General features: G+C 22.3%; 1 protein-coding gene across 1 annotated transcript in view; it reads left to right on the forward strand.

Moving 5' to 3' along the window:
* The first annotated feature begins 482 nt into the window (after nucleotides 1-482).
* The window catches only part of LOC117181791, a 53,190-nt gene continuing 37,496 nt past the window's right edge, over nucleotides 483-16,176 (forward strand). Inside the window, exons 1-2 of the mRNA XM_033374760.1 lie at nucleotides 483-694; nucleotides 7,992-9,528. Of these exons, the coding sequence (XP_033230651.1) occupies nucleotides 7,997-9,528 (1,532 nt within the window). The 5' untranslated portion in view covers nucleotides 483-694; nucleotides 7,992-7,996. The remainder of the gene's footprint in view (nucleotides 695-7,991; nucleotides 9,529-16,176) is intronic.

Consider the following 16,176-nt stretch of genomic DNA (forward strand, 5'->3'; position numbering starts at 1 on the left):
CATTTTAACTGAAAAAGCTAAATTTTTAAGCGAAAAGTTTTAATTAAATTAAATTTTTCACTAAAGACACACATTTTTAAACAAAAAGATCAATTGTCCACCAAAAACATTCATCATCTGGGAATAATATCCTCTCCATTACTTTCACTTATTTTGATATTTAAATTTAGCGCCGAAACATAAAAAATATGATTTTTAAATTCAAATTCAAAATGCTCATAAATTCTCAAATGACATAAAGGTCGAACATATTCTCATGCTCTTGAGAATTTTTCCGAGCACTTAAACTCTCTCGAACACTAGTCCTTAGAGAAGGAAAAAAATTAATTACCAGAAATATGAATCTTCGAAAAGGGCCCCTGGAAAGGCACGACGGCACTGATTTATTCGTCATTCCTACATCTCTCTTTCGCGTAATGTTTACGTTATCGCTCTCAAAGCCCTCAAACTGGCAGTTTACTTCTCTAGTCTCTAGTGCCAAGTGGGAGAGAGATCCCGATTCCCGGATCAGATTGGGTCCAACTTGGAAATCAAAACAAAGTCGGAAGTCAACTCAAGACGTGTGGACCGTCGTGCGTCGTCGGGAGACCAAATAGTTCCAATAAATGGTAAACTTATAAAGTTCTAAGCCGGCCGGCCGGTTCTTCGCCAACTTTTTCGAAGGAAAGAAATTCTACTTTAGGATAAAAAAAAGGTGAGTTTATTTTTCTCTCATTGGTCGGGAACTAGATTTAGTTTAAATTTGATTGACATGTTTTTTATGAGCAGGCATTTTGCGATTCGTTAAAAAGTATAGGCGCGTTTTTAACCTCTTTTATCTTGGCGGGTTGAGTTTCTTTTGTCTTTCCTTTGTTGTGCCGATTATGGTGCAAGTAGTAAATATTGTCTTTTTGATTGAATTATAATTTTTTGGTCACATTTCTACATTTTTATAGCTTCTTTGACTTTTATTTCGGTATATTTTTATTTGGTTAATAAATATTTTCGGTAGATTTATTTATTTTTTGCATTTTTTTTATTTTGGTAGTGATTTTTAGGTTGAAATTTTTTCGGTCTTTTTTACATTTGCGGTTTTTAATTTTTTTGGAAGATTTAGTTCATCCCGTATTTTTGGCTAAAAATTGATCGTTTCTAGTAAAAAATTTAATTGTCTTGTTATTGTTTTTGTTAAAAATTTATTTTAGCAGTTAAAGATTTTTTTTTTTAATTTTAATATTTTCTTGAAAATTGTTTTTTGTTTTATAGAAAATTTATTCTGTTTTATAATCAAATTGTATTTTTTTTAAGGTAAAAATTTGTTTTTTTTCGTATGAAATTAATTTTTTTTTAAATTATTTTTGTTAAAAATTAATGTTATTATTTAAAAATTCAGTTATTTTCTTGAAAATTATTTTTGGTCTTATAGAATATTTCTTAAATTGAAAATTTCACTTTCGTTTTTATTGAGAATTTATCTTTCTTTATTTGGAAATTTAAATGTTTACTTGAAAGTTCATATATTTTGCTGAAATTATATTTATTTGTTTTTGAAAAATTGGTATTTTTTCGTATAAAATTCTCAATTTTTTAATTGTTTTTGATAAGAATTCATTCTATTATTTAAAAATTTCAATACTAAATTTTTTATTTAAAATTTATGTTTTATTTATTTGAAAATTTAACAGTTTACTCGAAAATTCATGTATTTTGTTGATAAATCTTTTTTTTGTTTATTGAAAATAAGTTTTTTTTTCATATAAAATTCATCCTTCTTTATTTATTTTTAAAATTAATAATTCATTTTCTTAGTTCAAGGTTGATCTTTTTTTTTAAAAAAGCACCATTTTCTTGCAAATTGTTTTTTAGATTATTTATTTTTTTAATCAAAAATTTCACTATTTCTTTTTTTATTGAAAATTTATCTTTTTTTTTCATTGCAAATTTAACTGTTTACTTGAAAGTTCATGTATTTTATGTTGAAAATTTGTCTTGTTTCGTATAAAATTCTTTATTTTTTCTATTTTTAAAATAAAAACACATTCTATTATTTAAAAATTCATCTGTTTTGTTTAAAATTGTTTTTATCTTGTAGAAAATTTATTTCTCAAATGAAAAATCTCATTTTTGATTGAAAATGATTTGTTTTTATTTGAAAATTTAACAGTTTTCTTGAAAATTAATGTATTTTGTGGAAAATTCGTTGTTTTGTTGTTGTTGCAAATTAGTCTTCTTCGTATAAAACTCATCTTTTTTTATTTTCTTAAATTAAAAATTCTTTTTATTAGTTCAAGATTCATCTTTTTGGTTAAAAATTTGACTATTTTCTTGAAAATTATTTTTTACAATATTTATTTATTGAATAGAAAATTTATTTCTCTCCTTGTTTTTGTTGGAAATTTAACTGTTTACTTGAAAGTTCATATATTTTATCAATTTTTTTTTGCTAGTTGAAAATTTGTCTTTTTTCGTATAAAATTCTTTATTTTTTATTTTGATAAAAATTCATTCTATTATTTAAAAATTTAATTGTTCTTTAAAATTGTTTTTTTTTCTTGTAAAAAATTTATTTCTTTAATCAAGAATTTTAATATATCATTTTTTATTGAAAATGCATCTTTTTTTACGTTAAAATTTAACAGTTCACTCGAAAATTCTTTTTTTTTGTTTGTTGAAAATTACTTTTTTTTCGTATAAGAATCATCTTTTTTAATTATAAAAAAAATTAAAAATTAATTTTATTAGTTCAAGATTAATTATTAATTTATTATTATTAATTATTAAGTTAAAAATTCAACTATTTTCCTGAAAATTGTTTTGTAGAAAAACTTTATTATTTAAAAATTTTGTTGAAATTTTTGTTTTGAATTAATCTTTTATTAATTATTTTATGAATGAATTAATTAATTTTTATTTATAATTAGTTATTTTATTAATTAATTATTAATTAATCTTTAATTAATTAACTGTTAACTTGAAAATTCTTTTTCGTTGAAAATTTATTTTTTTCGTATAAATTTCTTAATTTTGTTATTTGTTTTTGGTAAAAATTCATTCTATTATTTCAAATTATTCCTTGAAATTAAAAAAATATCTTAGAATATTTCAAAACCTTTTCAATATTTTGAAATCCTTCGAAACTTTTTTAAGGTCTTAAAATTCTTGGGAATTTTTAAAAATTCTCTAAAATCTTTATATTTTTTTGTGGAATTCATGAAAATTATTTAACTCTATTTAAAAATCCTTGAGATTTTTCAGAATATCATAAAATATTTCAAATCCTTTAAATTGTTTTTAAGTCCCGCGAAACTTTTTTAAGCTCTTGAAAATTCCTGGGAATTTAAAAAAAGATTCATAACATTTTTGAACACTAAAAATTTCAAAAATGTTCTAAATTTTTTTAAACTTTTAGGAATTCCTTCAAATGAGTTCTCTAAAATCTTCATAAATTTTCAAAAAAATTTTTATTTCTTTTGAAATCCCGCAAAACTTTTTTAAGCTTTTTAAAATTTCTGGGAATTTAAAAAAATTCTCTAGAGTCTTTAAAATGCTTTGGGATTTTTTTTTAATTATTGAAATCTATTCAAAAAGACCTGTAATTTATTCACATCGTCTAAAATATTTCAAATATTTTAAAATTCTCAGAAACTTTTTTAAGATCTGGAAAATTCCTTGTAGTTTTCAAAATTCTCTGGAATATTTAAAATCGTTAAAAATGACTTTAAATTATTTAAATATATTTTGAAAAAAATCCTTGAAATTTGTTTAATATCCTAAAATATTCAAAAACTTTTTAATTATTTTGAAATCCTTCGAAACTTTTTAAGCTTTTGAAAATTTCTTGGAATTCTTAAAAATTATTCAAAAATCAGTGGAATTTTTTAGAATATCCTAAAATATTTAAAATACTATAAAATATTTGAAAATCCTTTAAAACTATCTGAAGTTATTGATAATTCTTGCGATTTAAAAAACATTCCTAAAATTTGTAAAAAAACTAAAATGTTTTTAAAAATTTTCTAAAATCTTTCAAAATTCTCAAAAAAAATTTAATATTTTAAATAGCCTAAACTATTTCAAATCTTCTTAAATCTTTCCTTGGAACATTAAAGAATTAGTTAAAATATTTTGCAATTCCATCAAATTATTGAAATCTATTAAAAAATCCTCGAAATTTTAAAAATAGCAGAAAATATTTTAAATCTTTTAAAATATTTTGAAATCCTTCGAATCTTTTTAAAGCGTTTCAAAATTTCTGTGCATTATAAAGATGCTTTAAAATCTTCAAAATCCCCGGGATTTTTTAAAATATCGTAAAATATTTCATTTGTTTTCAATTGTTTTGAAATCTTTTTAAACTTTTTAAAGCTCTTGAGAATTTCTTGAAATTAAAAAAAAAAAATTTCGAAAATTTTTAAGACATTCCAAAACCTTTTGGAATTCCTTTTAATTGTTTAAATATATTTAAAATGCCTTGGATTCTATTCAAATCTCCTAACATGCTTTTTTAAGTTCTTGAAAATTCCTTGGAGTTTTTAAAAATGATTTAAAATCGTTTATAATTTTTTCAAACTATTTAAATCTATTTTTTGTAAATAAATAATAATCTTCTCAAATATTTAAAAACCTTTTGAAACTATTTTAATATTTGAATATTTAAAATATTTGAATATTTAATATCTCTCAAAATTTGTAAAGCTTTTGAACATTTCTTGAAATTTTTAAAAAATCTGCAAAATTTATCAAAACTAACATTTTCAAAAATTCTTTCAAACTTTTTAAAACCTTTTGGAATCCATTTAAATTTTTGAAATTTATTCAAAATTTCTTGGAATCTATTCAAATCTTCTGAAAAATATTTTTAAATTCCTCGAAACTTTTTTAAGCTCTTGAAAATTCCTAGGTGCTTTCAAAAATTCTTTGAAATATTTAAAATCGTTTATTATTCTTTCAAATTATTTAAATGTAATTTTTAAAAATCCTTGAAATTTTAAAAATATTCTAAAATATTTTAAAACCTTTCAAATATTTTGAATTCCTTTGAAACTTTTTTATACTCTTTAAAATTTCTTAAAATAATTAAAAATTCTCTAAAATCTTTAAAATCCTTTGAAATTATTTGAAGTTCTTGGTAATTCTTAGGATTTTTAAAGAAATTCCTAAAACAATTTTTAAATTAAATTTTCAAAACCTTTTGAAATCCTTTTAAATGATTGAAATTTATTAAAAATTCCTTCGAATCTATTAAAATCTCCTAAAATATTTCAAATATTTTAAAATTCCTCGCAACTTTTTCAAGCTCTTGAAAATTCCTTGGAGTATTTAAAAATTCTCTGAAATATTGAAAATCATTTATAATTACTTCAAATTATTTAGATCTATTAAAAAATTTTTTCTTAATATTCTAAAATATTTCAAAACTTTTTAAATATTTTTAAATCCTCCGACATTTTTTTGCTTTTGAAAATTTCTTTGAAATTTTGAAAGTTCTCTAAAATTTTTAAAAACTAAAATCTATATATTTTTCTTTAAACCCTTGAAATTGTTAAAATATCCTAAAATATTTTAAAACCTTCTAAATATTTTGAAATCCTTCGAAACCTTTTTAAGCTCTTGAAAATTCCCGGGTGTTTAAAAAAATTCTCAGATATATTTAAAATCGTTTATAATTATTTCAAATTATTTAAATCTATTTTTAGAAAATCCTTAAAGTTTTTAAAATATCCAAAAATATTTCAAAACCTTTTAAATATTTTGAAATCCTTCGAAACTTTTAAAGCTTTTGAAAATTCCTTTGAATTTTTCAAAGTTCTCTGAAATGTTTAAAATCCCTCGGATTTTAGAGAATTTTAAATAATACAACGGAATTTTCAAGTAGTTAAAAAAAGTTCAAAGTATTTCAAAATATTTGAGAATTTGAAAAATTTTCGGTTATTTTACAAAATTTCGACTATTTTTGAATAGTCATCAATAATTTTATGGAATTCCAAAATATTTAATGAAATTATTTAAATATTAAGGGAAATATTTGAGAGGATTTTAAATGTTTTAGGTTATTTAAAATATTTAAAAATTTAAGGGAATTTTTCAAGATTTTAGAAATTTTTAAAAAACAATTTATAGATTTAAAAAAAAATTAATCGCAGGAATTGACAAGAACTTCAAAAAGTTTCGAAGGATTTCAAAATATTTAAAGGTTTTGAAATATTCTGGGATATTTTAAAAATGTCAAGGATTAAAAAAAAATAGATTAAAATAATTTGAAGTAATTATAAACGATTGTAAATATGTCACAGAATTTTTTTAAACTCCCAGGAATTTTCAAGAGCTTAAAAGATTTACGAGAAATTTCCAATTATTTGAAATATTTGAGGAGATTTTAATAGATTCGAAGGAATTTTGAATAGATTTCAATAATTGAAAAAAAAATTTCAAAGCATTTTAAAGATTCTATGGAATTGTTTTAAAATTCCCAGAAATTTCTCTTAAATATTTAGAATCATTGATAATTTAAAAAATAAAGAGTTCAAAAATTCTGTAAACTTTTTAGCACCTTTTAAAATTCACTTACATTATTGAAATCTATTCGAATTTTCTTGCAATCTATTGAAATCTCCTAGAATATTTCAAATATTTAGAAATTCCTGGAAACTTTTTTAAGCTTTTGAAAATTACTGGGAGTTTTTTTTAATTCTATTAAATATTTTAAATCGTTTATAATTACTTAAATTATTATAATCTATTTTTAAAGATTCCTTAAAATTTTGTAAATACCCGAAATTATTTTAAAATATTTTAAATTTGTTGAAATCCTTCGAAACATTTTTAAGCTCTTGAAAATTTCTTGGAATTTAAAAAAATTATCTCAAATTTGTTTAAATTCTGTATACTTTTTAAAACCTTCTGGAATTCCTTTAAATTATTAAAATCTATTCAAAATTCCTTGGAATCTATTAAAATGTCCTAAAATATTTCAAATATTTTTTAATTTCCAGAAACTTTTTTAAGCTCTTTAGAATTCCTTGGAGTTTTTAAAAATTATCTAAAATATTTTAAATCCTTTAGAATTATTTTTAAATCATTGAAATTTATGAAAAAATCCGTGGAACTTTGAATAATGTCCTAAAATATTGGAAAATCCCTTGAAATTATTTGAGGTACTTGATACATAATTCCTGCGATTTAAAAAATTCCTAAAATGTTTAAAAACGAAATTTAAAAAAAAAATTCTAAAATCCTTAGAAATTCCATACAATTTTTAAATATTTTAAATAACCTAAAATATTTCAAATCCTCTGCAATATTTTTCTGGAAGTTAAAATAATTCTCTAAATTCTCTAAAATGTTTTGGAATTGCATCAAATTATTGAAATCTTTAAAAAATCTTCGAAATTTTAAAAATCACAGAATATATATAAAATCCTTCGAAACTTTTTTAAGCCATTTAAAAAGTCCTGGGATTTTTGAAAAACGCTGTGAAATATAACAAATCCTTGAAAATTTTGAAATATCCTAAAATATTTTAAAACCTTATAAATATTTTCAAATCCTTGGAAACTTTTTTAAGCGTTTGAAAATTTCTTGGAATTATTAAAATTTCTCTGAAATATTTAAAATAATTTATAATTGCTTTAACTTTTTTAAATTTATTTTTTTTAAATCTTTGAAATTTTGTAAATATCCTAAAATATTGCAAACCCTTTTAAAGCTTTTGAGAATTCCTTTGAATTCTTAAAAGTTTTGTAAAATGTTTTAAATTCCTCGGAATTTCTGCTCAATCACTGAAATCTATTAAAAAATCTATGGAATTTTTCAGAATGTCATAAAATATTTCAAATATCTTGAAATCCTTTGAAACTTTTAAAAGTTTTCGAAAATTCCTTTGAATTGAATAAAACAATTTTTAGATTTAGTGTTCGATTTTTTAAATTAAAGATTATACTTCTATTTACATCCCGAAATAAAATATTTCCTATATTAGCAATAACTGCATTAGTATTAATTATTATTTACAGCCATTATGAATTCCAAAAGGAAGACTGATAGTTATAAACTCTACAGTTGCACACACCTTTCGAGGGCAAAAATAAATCTAAAAGTAGATAAAAATGAGCTAGGAAATCAAAAACGTGTGACATACATTAGCAAGCCTAATCCTTCATTAACGATAAATTCCGCAAATGGACAAACGACCGTTTTTTTGCCACCCTCGAGAAGTCTGCTCAAATCAAACGGATTAAAAAATAAATCAAATTCAAGACTGCCATACACAGAGTCGATCAAATACGATCCATTTCCGGTCGATAGTCCCAGATTAGAAATGGACAATCCTCAAACTTTCTCCTTCGGATCATCCGAATTTGATGATTTTGATTTGAGCAACGAGGCTCCTAGTCGTTACAAGCCCAATATACTCAAAACTAAAAGTGCAAAAGTACAAATTAGCGCATTTAAAACTCCCAAAGCTAACAATAAGGATTTAGTTAAAGCCAAAAGTAGTCATAAGAGAAAACAGACTTACAATCTTTCCAAAATCGATGAAGACGTAATTTTACACGAACCCAAAAGAATGAAAGAGAATGAGACGAAGTTTTTGAAGAAGTGTCAACAGAAAAAAGCGGGAAAGCGGATACAAATTATTAAAAAGAAAGAAAAGGACTCTTGTGCCCGAGTTTGTCCATATTTATTAGCGTTTGATAAATCCCCAGCTAGCCAGAAAAAGTATGATCTCCTCGAAACCCTGAATACCGAAATATTCCGCGAAGCATTTCCGAATTCGGAATATCAGGCTGAAAATGAAGAAAGTTTTGAAGAAACGTTTGAAGAACTTTCAGCGGAAGTTCCTGTAAACTCGGAATTTTTCGTTCCCGATTATTTGGACTATTTGAGCACGAGTGACTCGATTTCGGACTCAGACGAGGTCCACAAACTCTTAAGTCCCTCGTTGAACATTGATGTTTTGGATATGTTTACGTTTCCTTCACTCGAAACGGAAATTAAGGACATCAATGGCAATGCTTTGAAGCCAATTTCGAGCCTCGCGGAGTTGGATGAAGAGTGTAAAAATTTTATTCTCGAGAATAATAGGCTCAAAGGATACATGAATAGTGTTATCTTCCAGAATAATTTCGATGATAAGGAATCGAGCAGTTTTAGGGGTGAGAATGTGAATCAGAGTCCAGTTTATGTGCCCCACTTTGGTGCCAAAGACACTTTGATCAATGGTTTTGAACCAGCGGCTGTATTTTCGAGTAAAAAGGTTCAGGATTTTCAGTCGAGTGGGCTGGATTTCAGTCCTCTTTCGGAAGAGAGCAAAGCGAGGAAGCCCCAAGTTATAGTGGAATTTAACAAGTTTTTTTTGAGTTGCGCACATGTCGAGTGTTATGATCAGAGAGAGACAATGGAGAGTTGTGATCTTCATGATTATGTCAAAGACCAAGTACCTGTTTCACCAAAGACTTTAATGCCTGTCGAGGAGGCGGAGAGGGAAGAGATTAGGAGAGAGTACTTAGATAATGGAATCAAGAGTATGGAGGAAGTTAAATTTGAAAGGTAATTGTGTTTTTATTCTTCCCCAGATTTGGGGAATCTTCTCTGAAATTTTACGAAATTTAATAAAATGATTTAAAATCCTTTGGAATTTTTTTAGATAAGAAATTCGTGGAATTTCTTTGAATCTCCTAAAATATCTTCTATATTTTGAAATTCTTAAAAACTATTTGAAGCTCTTAATAATTCCTGGAATTTTTAAGAAATATTCCATTGTATTTATTTCAAATTATTTCAATCTATTAAAAAAAATTGTTTAAATTGTTAAAATAACCGGAAATATTTCAAATATTTTGAAATCCTTCGAAACATTTAAAGCTTTTGAAAATTCCTTTGAGTTTTTAAAAATTCTCTGAAATATTTGAAATCGTTTCGAATTCCTTCAAATTATTGAAATCTATTTTAAAAATTCCTTTGCATTTTTAAAATATCCTAAAACATTTTAAAACCTTTTAAATATTTTGAAATTCTTTGCAACTTTTTTAAGTTCTCGAAGATTCCTTGAAATTATTAAAAATTTTCTTAGAATCTTTACAATTCATTGGAATCACTTCAAATTATTGAAATCTATTAAAAAATCAACAGAATTTTTTTAGAATATCCTAAAGTATTTAAAACCTTGGAAATATTTTGGAATTTTTTGAAAATTTTGTAAGTTCTTGAAGATTCCTTGGAATTATTTAAAAAAATTTTAGTATCTTTACAATTCATTGGAATCACTTCAAATTATTGAAATCTATTAAAAACTCAACGGAATTTTTTAGAATACCCTACAACATTTTAAAGCCTTTTAAATATTTTGAAATTCTTCGAAAATTTTTTAAGTTCTCGAAGATTCCTTGGAATTATTAAAAAAATTTTTAGAATCTTTACAATTCATTGGAATCACTTCGAATTATTGAAATCTATTAAAAAATCAACAGAATTTTTTTAGAATATCCTAAAATATTTTAAAACCTTGCCAATATTTTCGAATTTTTTGAAAATTTTGTAAGTTCTTGAAGATTCCTTGGAATTATTAAAAATTTTTTTAGTATCTTTACAATTCTTTGGAATCACTTCGAATTATTGAAATATATTCAAAAAACAGCAGAATTTTTTAGAATACCCTAAAATATTTTAAAACCTTTCGAATATTTTCTAATTTTTTGAAACTTTTTTAAGTTCTTGAAGGTTCCTTGGAATTATCAAGAATTTTCTTAGAATCTTTACAAATCATTGGAATCACTTCAAATTATTGAAATCTATTCAAAAATCAACAGAATTTTTTAAAATACCTTAAAATATTTTAAAACCTTTCAAATATTTTGAAATTTGTTGAAACTTTTATCAGTTCTTGAAGATTTCTTGGAATTATTAAGAATTTTCTTAGAATCTTTACAAATCATTGAAATCGCTTCAAATTATTGAAATCTATTAAAAAATCAACAGAATTTTTTAGAATACCCTAAAATATTTTGAAATTCTTTAAAACTTTTATAAGTTCTTGAAGATTCCTTGGAATTATTAAAAAAATTTTTAGTATCTTTACAATTCATTGGAATCACTTCGAATTATTGAAATCTATTAAAAACTCAATAGAATTTTTTAGAATACCCTAAAATATTTTAAAACCTTTCAAATATTTTGAAATTCTTTAAAACTGTTATAAGTTCTCGAAGATTCCTTGGAATTATTAAAAATTTTCTTAGAATCTTTACAATTCAATGGAATCACTTTGAATTATTGAAATCTATTAAAAAATCAACAGAATTTTTTAGAATACCCTAAAATATTTTAAAACCTTTCAAATATTTTGAAATTCTTTAAAACTGTTATAAGTTCTTGAAGATTCCTTGGAATTATTAAAAAAATTTTTAGTATCTTCACAATTCATTGGAATTATTAAAATCTATTCAAAAATCAACAGAGTTTTTTAGAATACCCTAAAATATTTTAAAACCTTTCCAATATTTTGAATTTTTTTGAAACTTTTTTAAGTTCTCGAAGATTCCTTGGAATTATTAAAAATTTTCTTAGAATCTTTACAATTCATTGGAATCACTTCGAACTATTGAAATCTATTCAAAAATCAACAGAATTTTTTAGAATACCCTAAAATATTTCAAATCCTTTCAAATATTTTTAAAAATCTCTGAAATATTTAAAATAGATTCGAATTCCTTCAAATTATTGAAATCTGTTTAAAAAATCCTCAACATTTTTTAAATAACCGAAAATATTTCACATCTTTTCAAATATTTTGAAATCCTTTGAAACTTTAAAAGCTTTTGAAAATTCCTTTACATTTTTTAAAATTCTATAAATCTTTAAAATTCTTCGGAATTCATTCAAATTATTGAAATATATTTTTTTATAAATCCTTGAATTTATTAAAATATCCTAAAATATTTGAAAACCTTTTAAATATTTTGAAATCTTTCGAAACTTCTTTAAGCTCTTGAAAATTAGAAGCTCTTGGAAATTCCCTAGAATTTTAAAAAACTTTCCTTAATTTCAAAAAAATTCTGAACACTTGAAAATTCCTTATAATTTAGGAAAATCTTAAATTCTCTAAAATCTTTCAACATGCATTGTAATTTTTTCAAATTATTTAAATCTTTTTAAAATTCACTCGATTTTTTAAAATATCCTAAAATATTTCAAATCTGCTCAAATATTTTGAAATCCTTCGAAAAATTTAAAGCTTTTGAAAATTCCTTTGAGTTTTTAAAAATTCTCTGAAATATTTGAAATTGTTTCGAATTCCTTCAAATTATTGAAATCTATTTTAAAAAGTCCTTGGCATTTTTAAAATATCCTAAAACATTTAAAAACCTTTCAAATATTTTGAAATTCTTTGAAACTTTTTTAAGTTCTTGAAGTTTTCTTGGAATTATTAAAAAAATTTTTAGTATCTGTACAATTCATTGGAATCACTTAGAATGATTGAAATCTATTCAAAAATCAACAGAATTTTTTAGAATACCCTAAAATATTTCAAATTCTTTCAAATATTTTGAAATCCTTTGAAACTTCAGAAAGCTCTTGAAAATTCCTGGGAATTTTTTTTAAAAATCTCTGAAATATTAAAAATAGTTTCGAATCCCTTCAAATTATTGAAATCTGTTTAAAAAATCCTCAACATTTTTTAAATAACCGAAAATATTTCACATCTTTTCAAATATTTTGAAATCCTTTGAAACCTTAAAAGCTTTTGAAAATTCCTTTAAATTGTTTAAAATTCTATAAATCTTTAAAATCCTTTGGAATTCATTCAAATTATTGAAATTTTTTTTTTGAAATCCTTGGAATTATTAAAATATCCTAAAATATTTCAAAACCTTTCAAATATTATGAAATCTTTCGAAACTTTTTTAAGCTCTTGAAAATTCTTTGGAATTTCTAAAAATTCTCTAATATTTTTAAATTTTCAATTTTCTTAATGCTTTTAAAAAATTCTTGAAATTTAAAATGGAATTATTAAAAAATTCTTAAAAATTCTCTAAAATCTTTTGGAATTATAAAATATTTTGAAATCATTTGATACTTTTTAAAGCACTTGAAAATTCCTCGCTATTTGTGAAAATTCCCTAAAATCTTTCAAATCTTTTGGAATTCCTTCAAATTATTGAAATCTATTTTTTTTTAAATCTTAAAAAATTTTAAAATAACTGAAAATATTTTTAATCTTCAAAATTTTTAAGTCCTTCGAAAATTTTGAAAATTTCTTTGAATTTTCAAAAGTTTTCTAAAATATTTTAAATCCTTTGGAATTCCTTCAAATTATTGAAATTTGTTCAAAAATCCCTGAGATTTTTCAGAATATCCTTGAATATTTCGAATATTTTAAAATCCTTCGAAACTTTGTTTAGCTCTGTAAAATTCCTGAGAATTTAAAAAATATTCCCTAAATCTTTAAAAATCCTTTAGAATATTTGCAAATTATTAAAAAAATTTTCAAACATTCCCGGAGATTTTTTAGAATATCCTAAAATATTTCAAGCCCTTTCAAATATTTTGAAATTCTCTAAAACTTTAGAAAGCTCTTGAACATGCCTGGGAATTTTGAAAAATTCTCGAAAATATTTGATATCGTTTGGAATTCCTTAAAATTATTGAAATCTTTTTTCTTAAATCTTTGAAATTGTTAAAATATCCTAAAATATTGTAAAACTTTTCAAATATTTTGAAATCCTCGGAAAATTTAGAAAGCTCTTAAAAAATCCTGGCAGTTAAAAAAATTCTTTGTAATATTTTAGATCGTTTGGAACTCCTTCAAGTTATTTGAAAATATCCTAAAATATCTCAAATCCTTTAAAAATGCTTCGAAATCCTTTAAAAAAATTTTCAAACTCTCGAAAATTCCTGGGAGTTTTTTTAAATTCTCTAAAATCTTTGAAGGCCTTTAGAATTCATTCAAATTATTGAAATTTATTATTATTTTTTAATCCTTGAAATTATTAAAATATCCTAAAATATTTTGAAATCTTTCGACACTTTTTTAAGCTCTTGAAAATTCTTTGGAATTTCTTCAAATTATTAAAATATATTCAAAATTCCTTTTAATATATTAAAATATCCTTAAATATTTCAAATATTTCAAGTCCTTTGAAATTTTATAATTCTTTTAAAAAATTCTTGGAATGTAAAATGGAATTATTAAAAAATTATTCAAAAGTCTTTAGAACCTTTCAAATCCATTGGAATTCCATCTAAATTCCTATGAATTTTTTATTTTTAAATTATTAAAATCCATTCAAAAATCATTTGTATCTTTTAAAATCTCCTAAAATATTTCAGATATTTTAAAGTCCTTTGAAACTTTTTGAAGTTCTTGAAAATTCCTGGGAATTTTTAGAAAATTATCTGAAATATTTAAAATCGTTTATAATTACTTCAAATTATTTAAACCTATTTTTTTAAATCCTTAAAATTTCTCAGAATATCGTAAAATATTTCAAAACCTATTAAATATTTTGAAATTCTTCGAAAATTTTAATGCTTTTGAAAATTCCTTCAAAATTTTAAATGTTCTCTAAATTCTTTAAAATCTTTTGGAATTTTTTTTTAGATTATGTAAATCTATTTAAAAATTCGTTGAATTTCTTTGAATATCCTAAAGTATCTCGAATCCTTTCAAATATTTTGAAATATTTAAAAACTATTTGAAGCTCTTGATAATTCCTGGGATTTTAAAAAACTTTCTAACTTATTTAAAACTTTTTGTAATTTCTTCAAGTTATTCAAATCTATTTAAAAATCACGGGCATTTTTCAGAATATTCTTAAATATTTTTAAATCTTTTGATACTTCTTAAAGCTCTTGAAAAATTCCTGGGAATTTTTAAAAACTCTATAAAATATTAAAAATCTTTTCGAGTTCCTTTAAATTGTTTAAATCTACTTTAAAAAATCCTAAAAATTTTTTAAATAACCGAAAATATGTCATATCCTTTCAAATATTTTGAAAATTATTTGGAATTTTTTAAAATTCTTTAAAATCTTTAAAATCGTCCGAAATTCCTTCAAATTATCAAAATCTATTCAAAATTCCTTGGAATTTATTAAAATATCCAAAAATATTGAAAATATTTTTTAACCTTAGAAGTTTTTTAATGCTTTTAAACACATTCTTTAGAATTTAAAATAATTCTCTAAAATATTTTAAAAATCTCTAAAATCTTCAAAATGCTTTGGAATTCTTTCAAATTGCTTTGGAATTCTTTCAAATTATTGAAATCTATTAAATAAAAATCCTTGAAAATTTTAAAATGTCCTAAAATATTTTAAAACTTTTCAAATATTTTGAAAGCTTTGAAAATTCCTGGAAATTTTTAAAAATCTTTACGATTTTTAAAAATTTTCAAAAATTCTCTATATCTTTAAAACCTTTTGGAATTTTTTCAAATGATTGAATTCTATTCAAAATTCCTTCGAATCTATTAAAATATTCAAAAATATTTCAAATATTTTAAATCCCTTGAAATTTTGTAATGCAATTTAAAAATTCTGGAAACCTAAAATGGAATTATTAAAAAATGATTAAAAAGTCTCTAAAATTTTTTTAATCGATTGGAATTTCATCTAAATTCCTTTGAATTAAAACAAGTGAATTTCTGCAAAAATTCTCTAACATTTTAAAAATCTTTTAGAATTTCTTTAAACTATTGAAATATATTCAAAATTCCTTGTTATCAATTCAATATATTTTTTTCTATTTTGAAATCTCTGGAAACTTTTTTAAGCTTTTGAAAATTCCTGGGAATTTTTAAAAATTCTTCAGAAGCTTTAAAATTATTTGGAATTTCTTTTAAATGATTGAAATCTATTCAAAAATAGTTGGATTTTTTAAAAATATACTTAAATATTTTCAATATTTTAAATCCTTTGACATTTATTAATGCTTTTAAAAAATTGTGGGTATTTAAAATAATTCTCTAGTCTATTAAAAAAATCCTTGAAATCTTTTAAAATCTCCTAAAATATTTCTAATATTTTGAAGTCTTTTGAAACTTTTTGAAGCTCTTGAAAATTCCTGGGAATTTTTAGAAAATTCTCTGAAATATTTAAAATCGTTTATAATTACTTCAAATTATTGAAATTTATTTTTTTTAATCCTTAAAATTTCTCAAAGTATCCTAAAATATGTGAGAACCTATTAAATATTTTA

Source organism: Belonocnema kinseyi, chromosome 10 (genome assembly GCF_010883055.1).
Source record: "Belonocnema kinseyi isolate 2016_QV_RU_SX_M_011 chromosome 10, B_treatae_v1, whole genome shotgun sequence".
NCBI lineage: Eukaryota > Metazoa > Arthropoda > Insecta > Hymenoptera > Cynipidae > Belonocnema > Belonocnema kinseyi.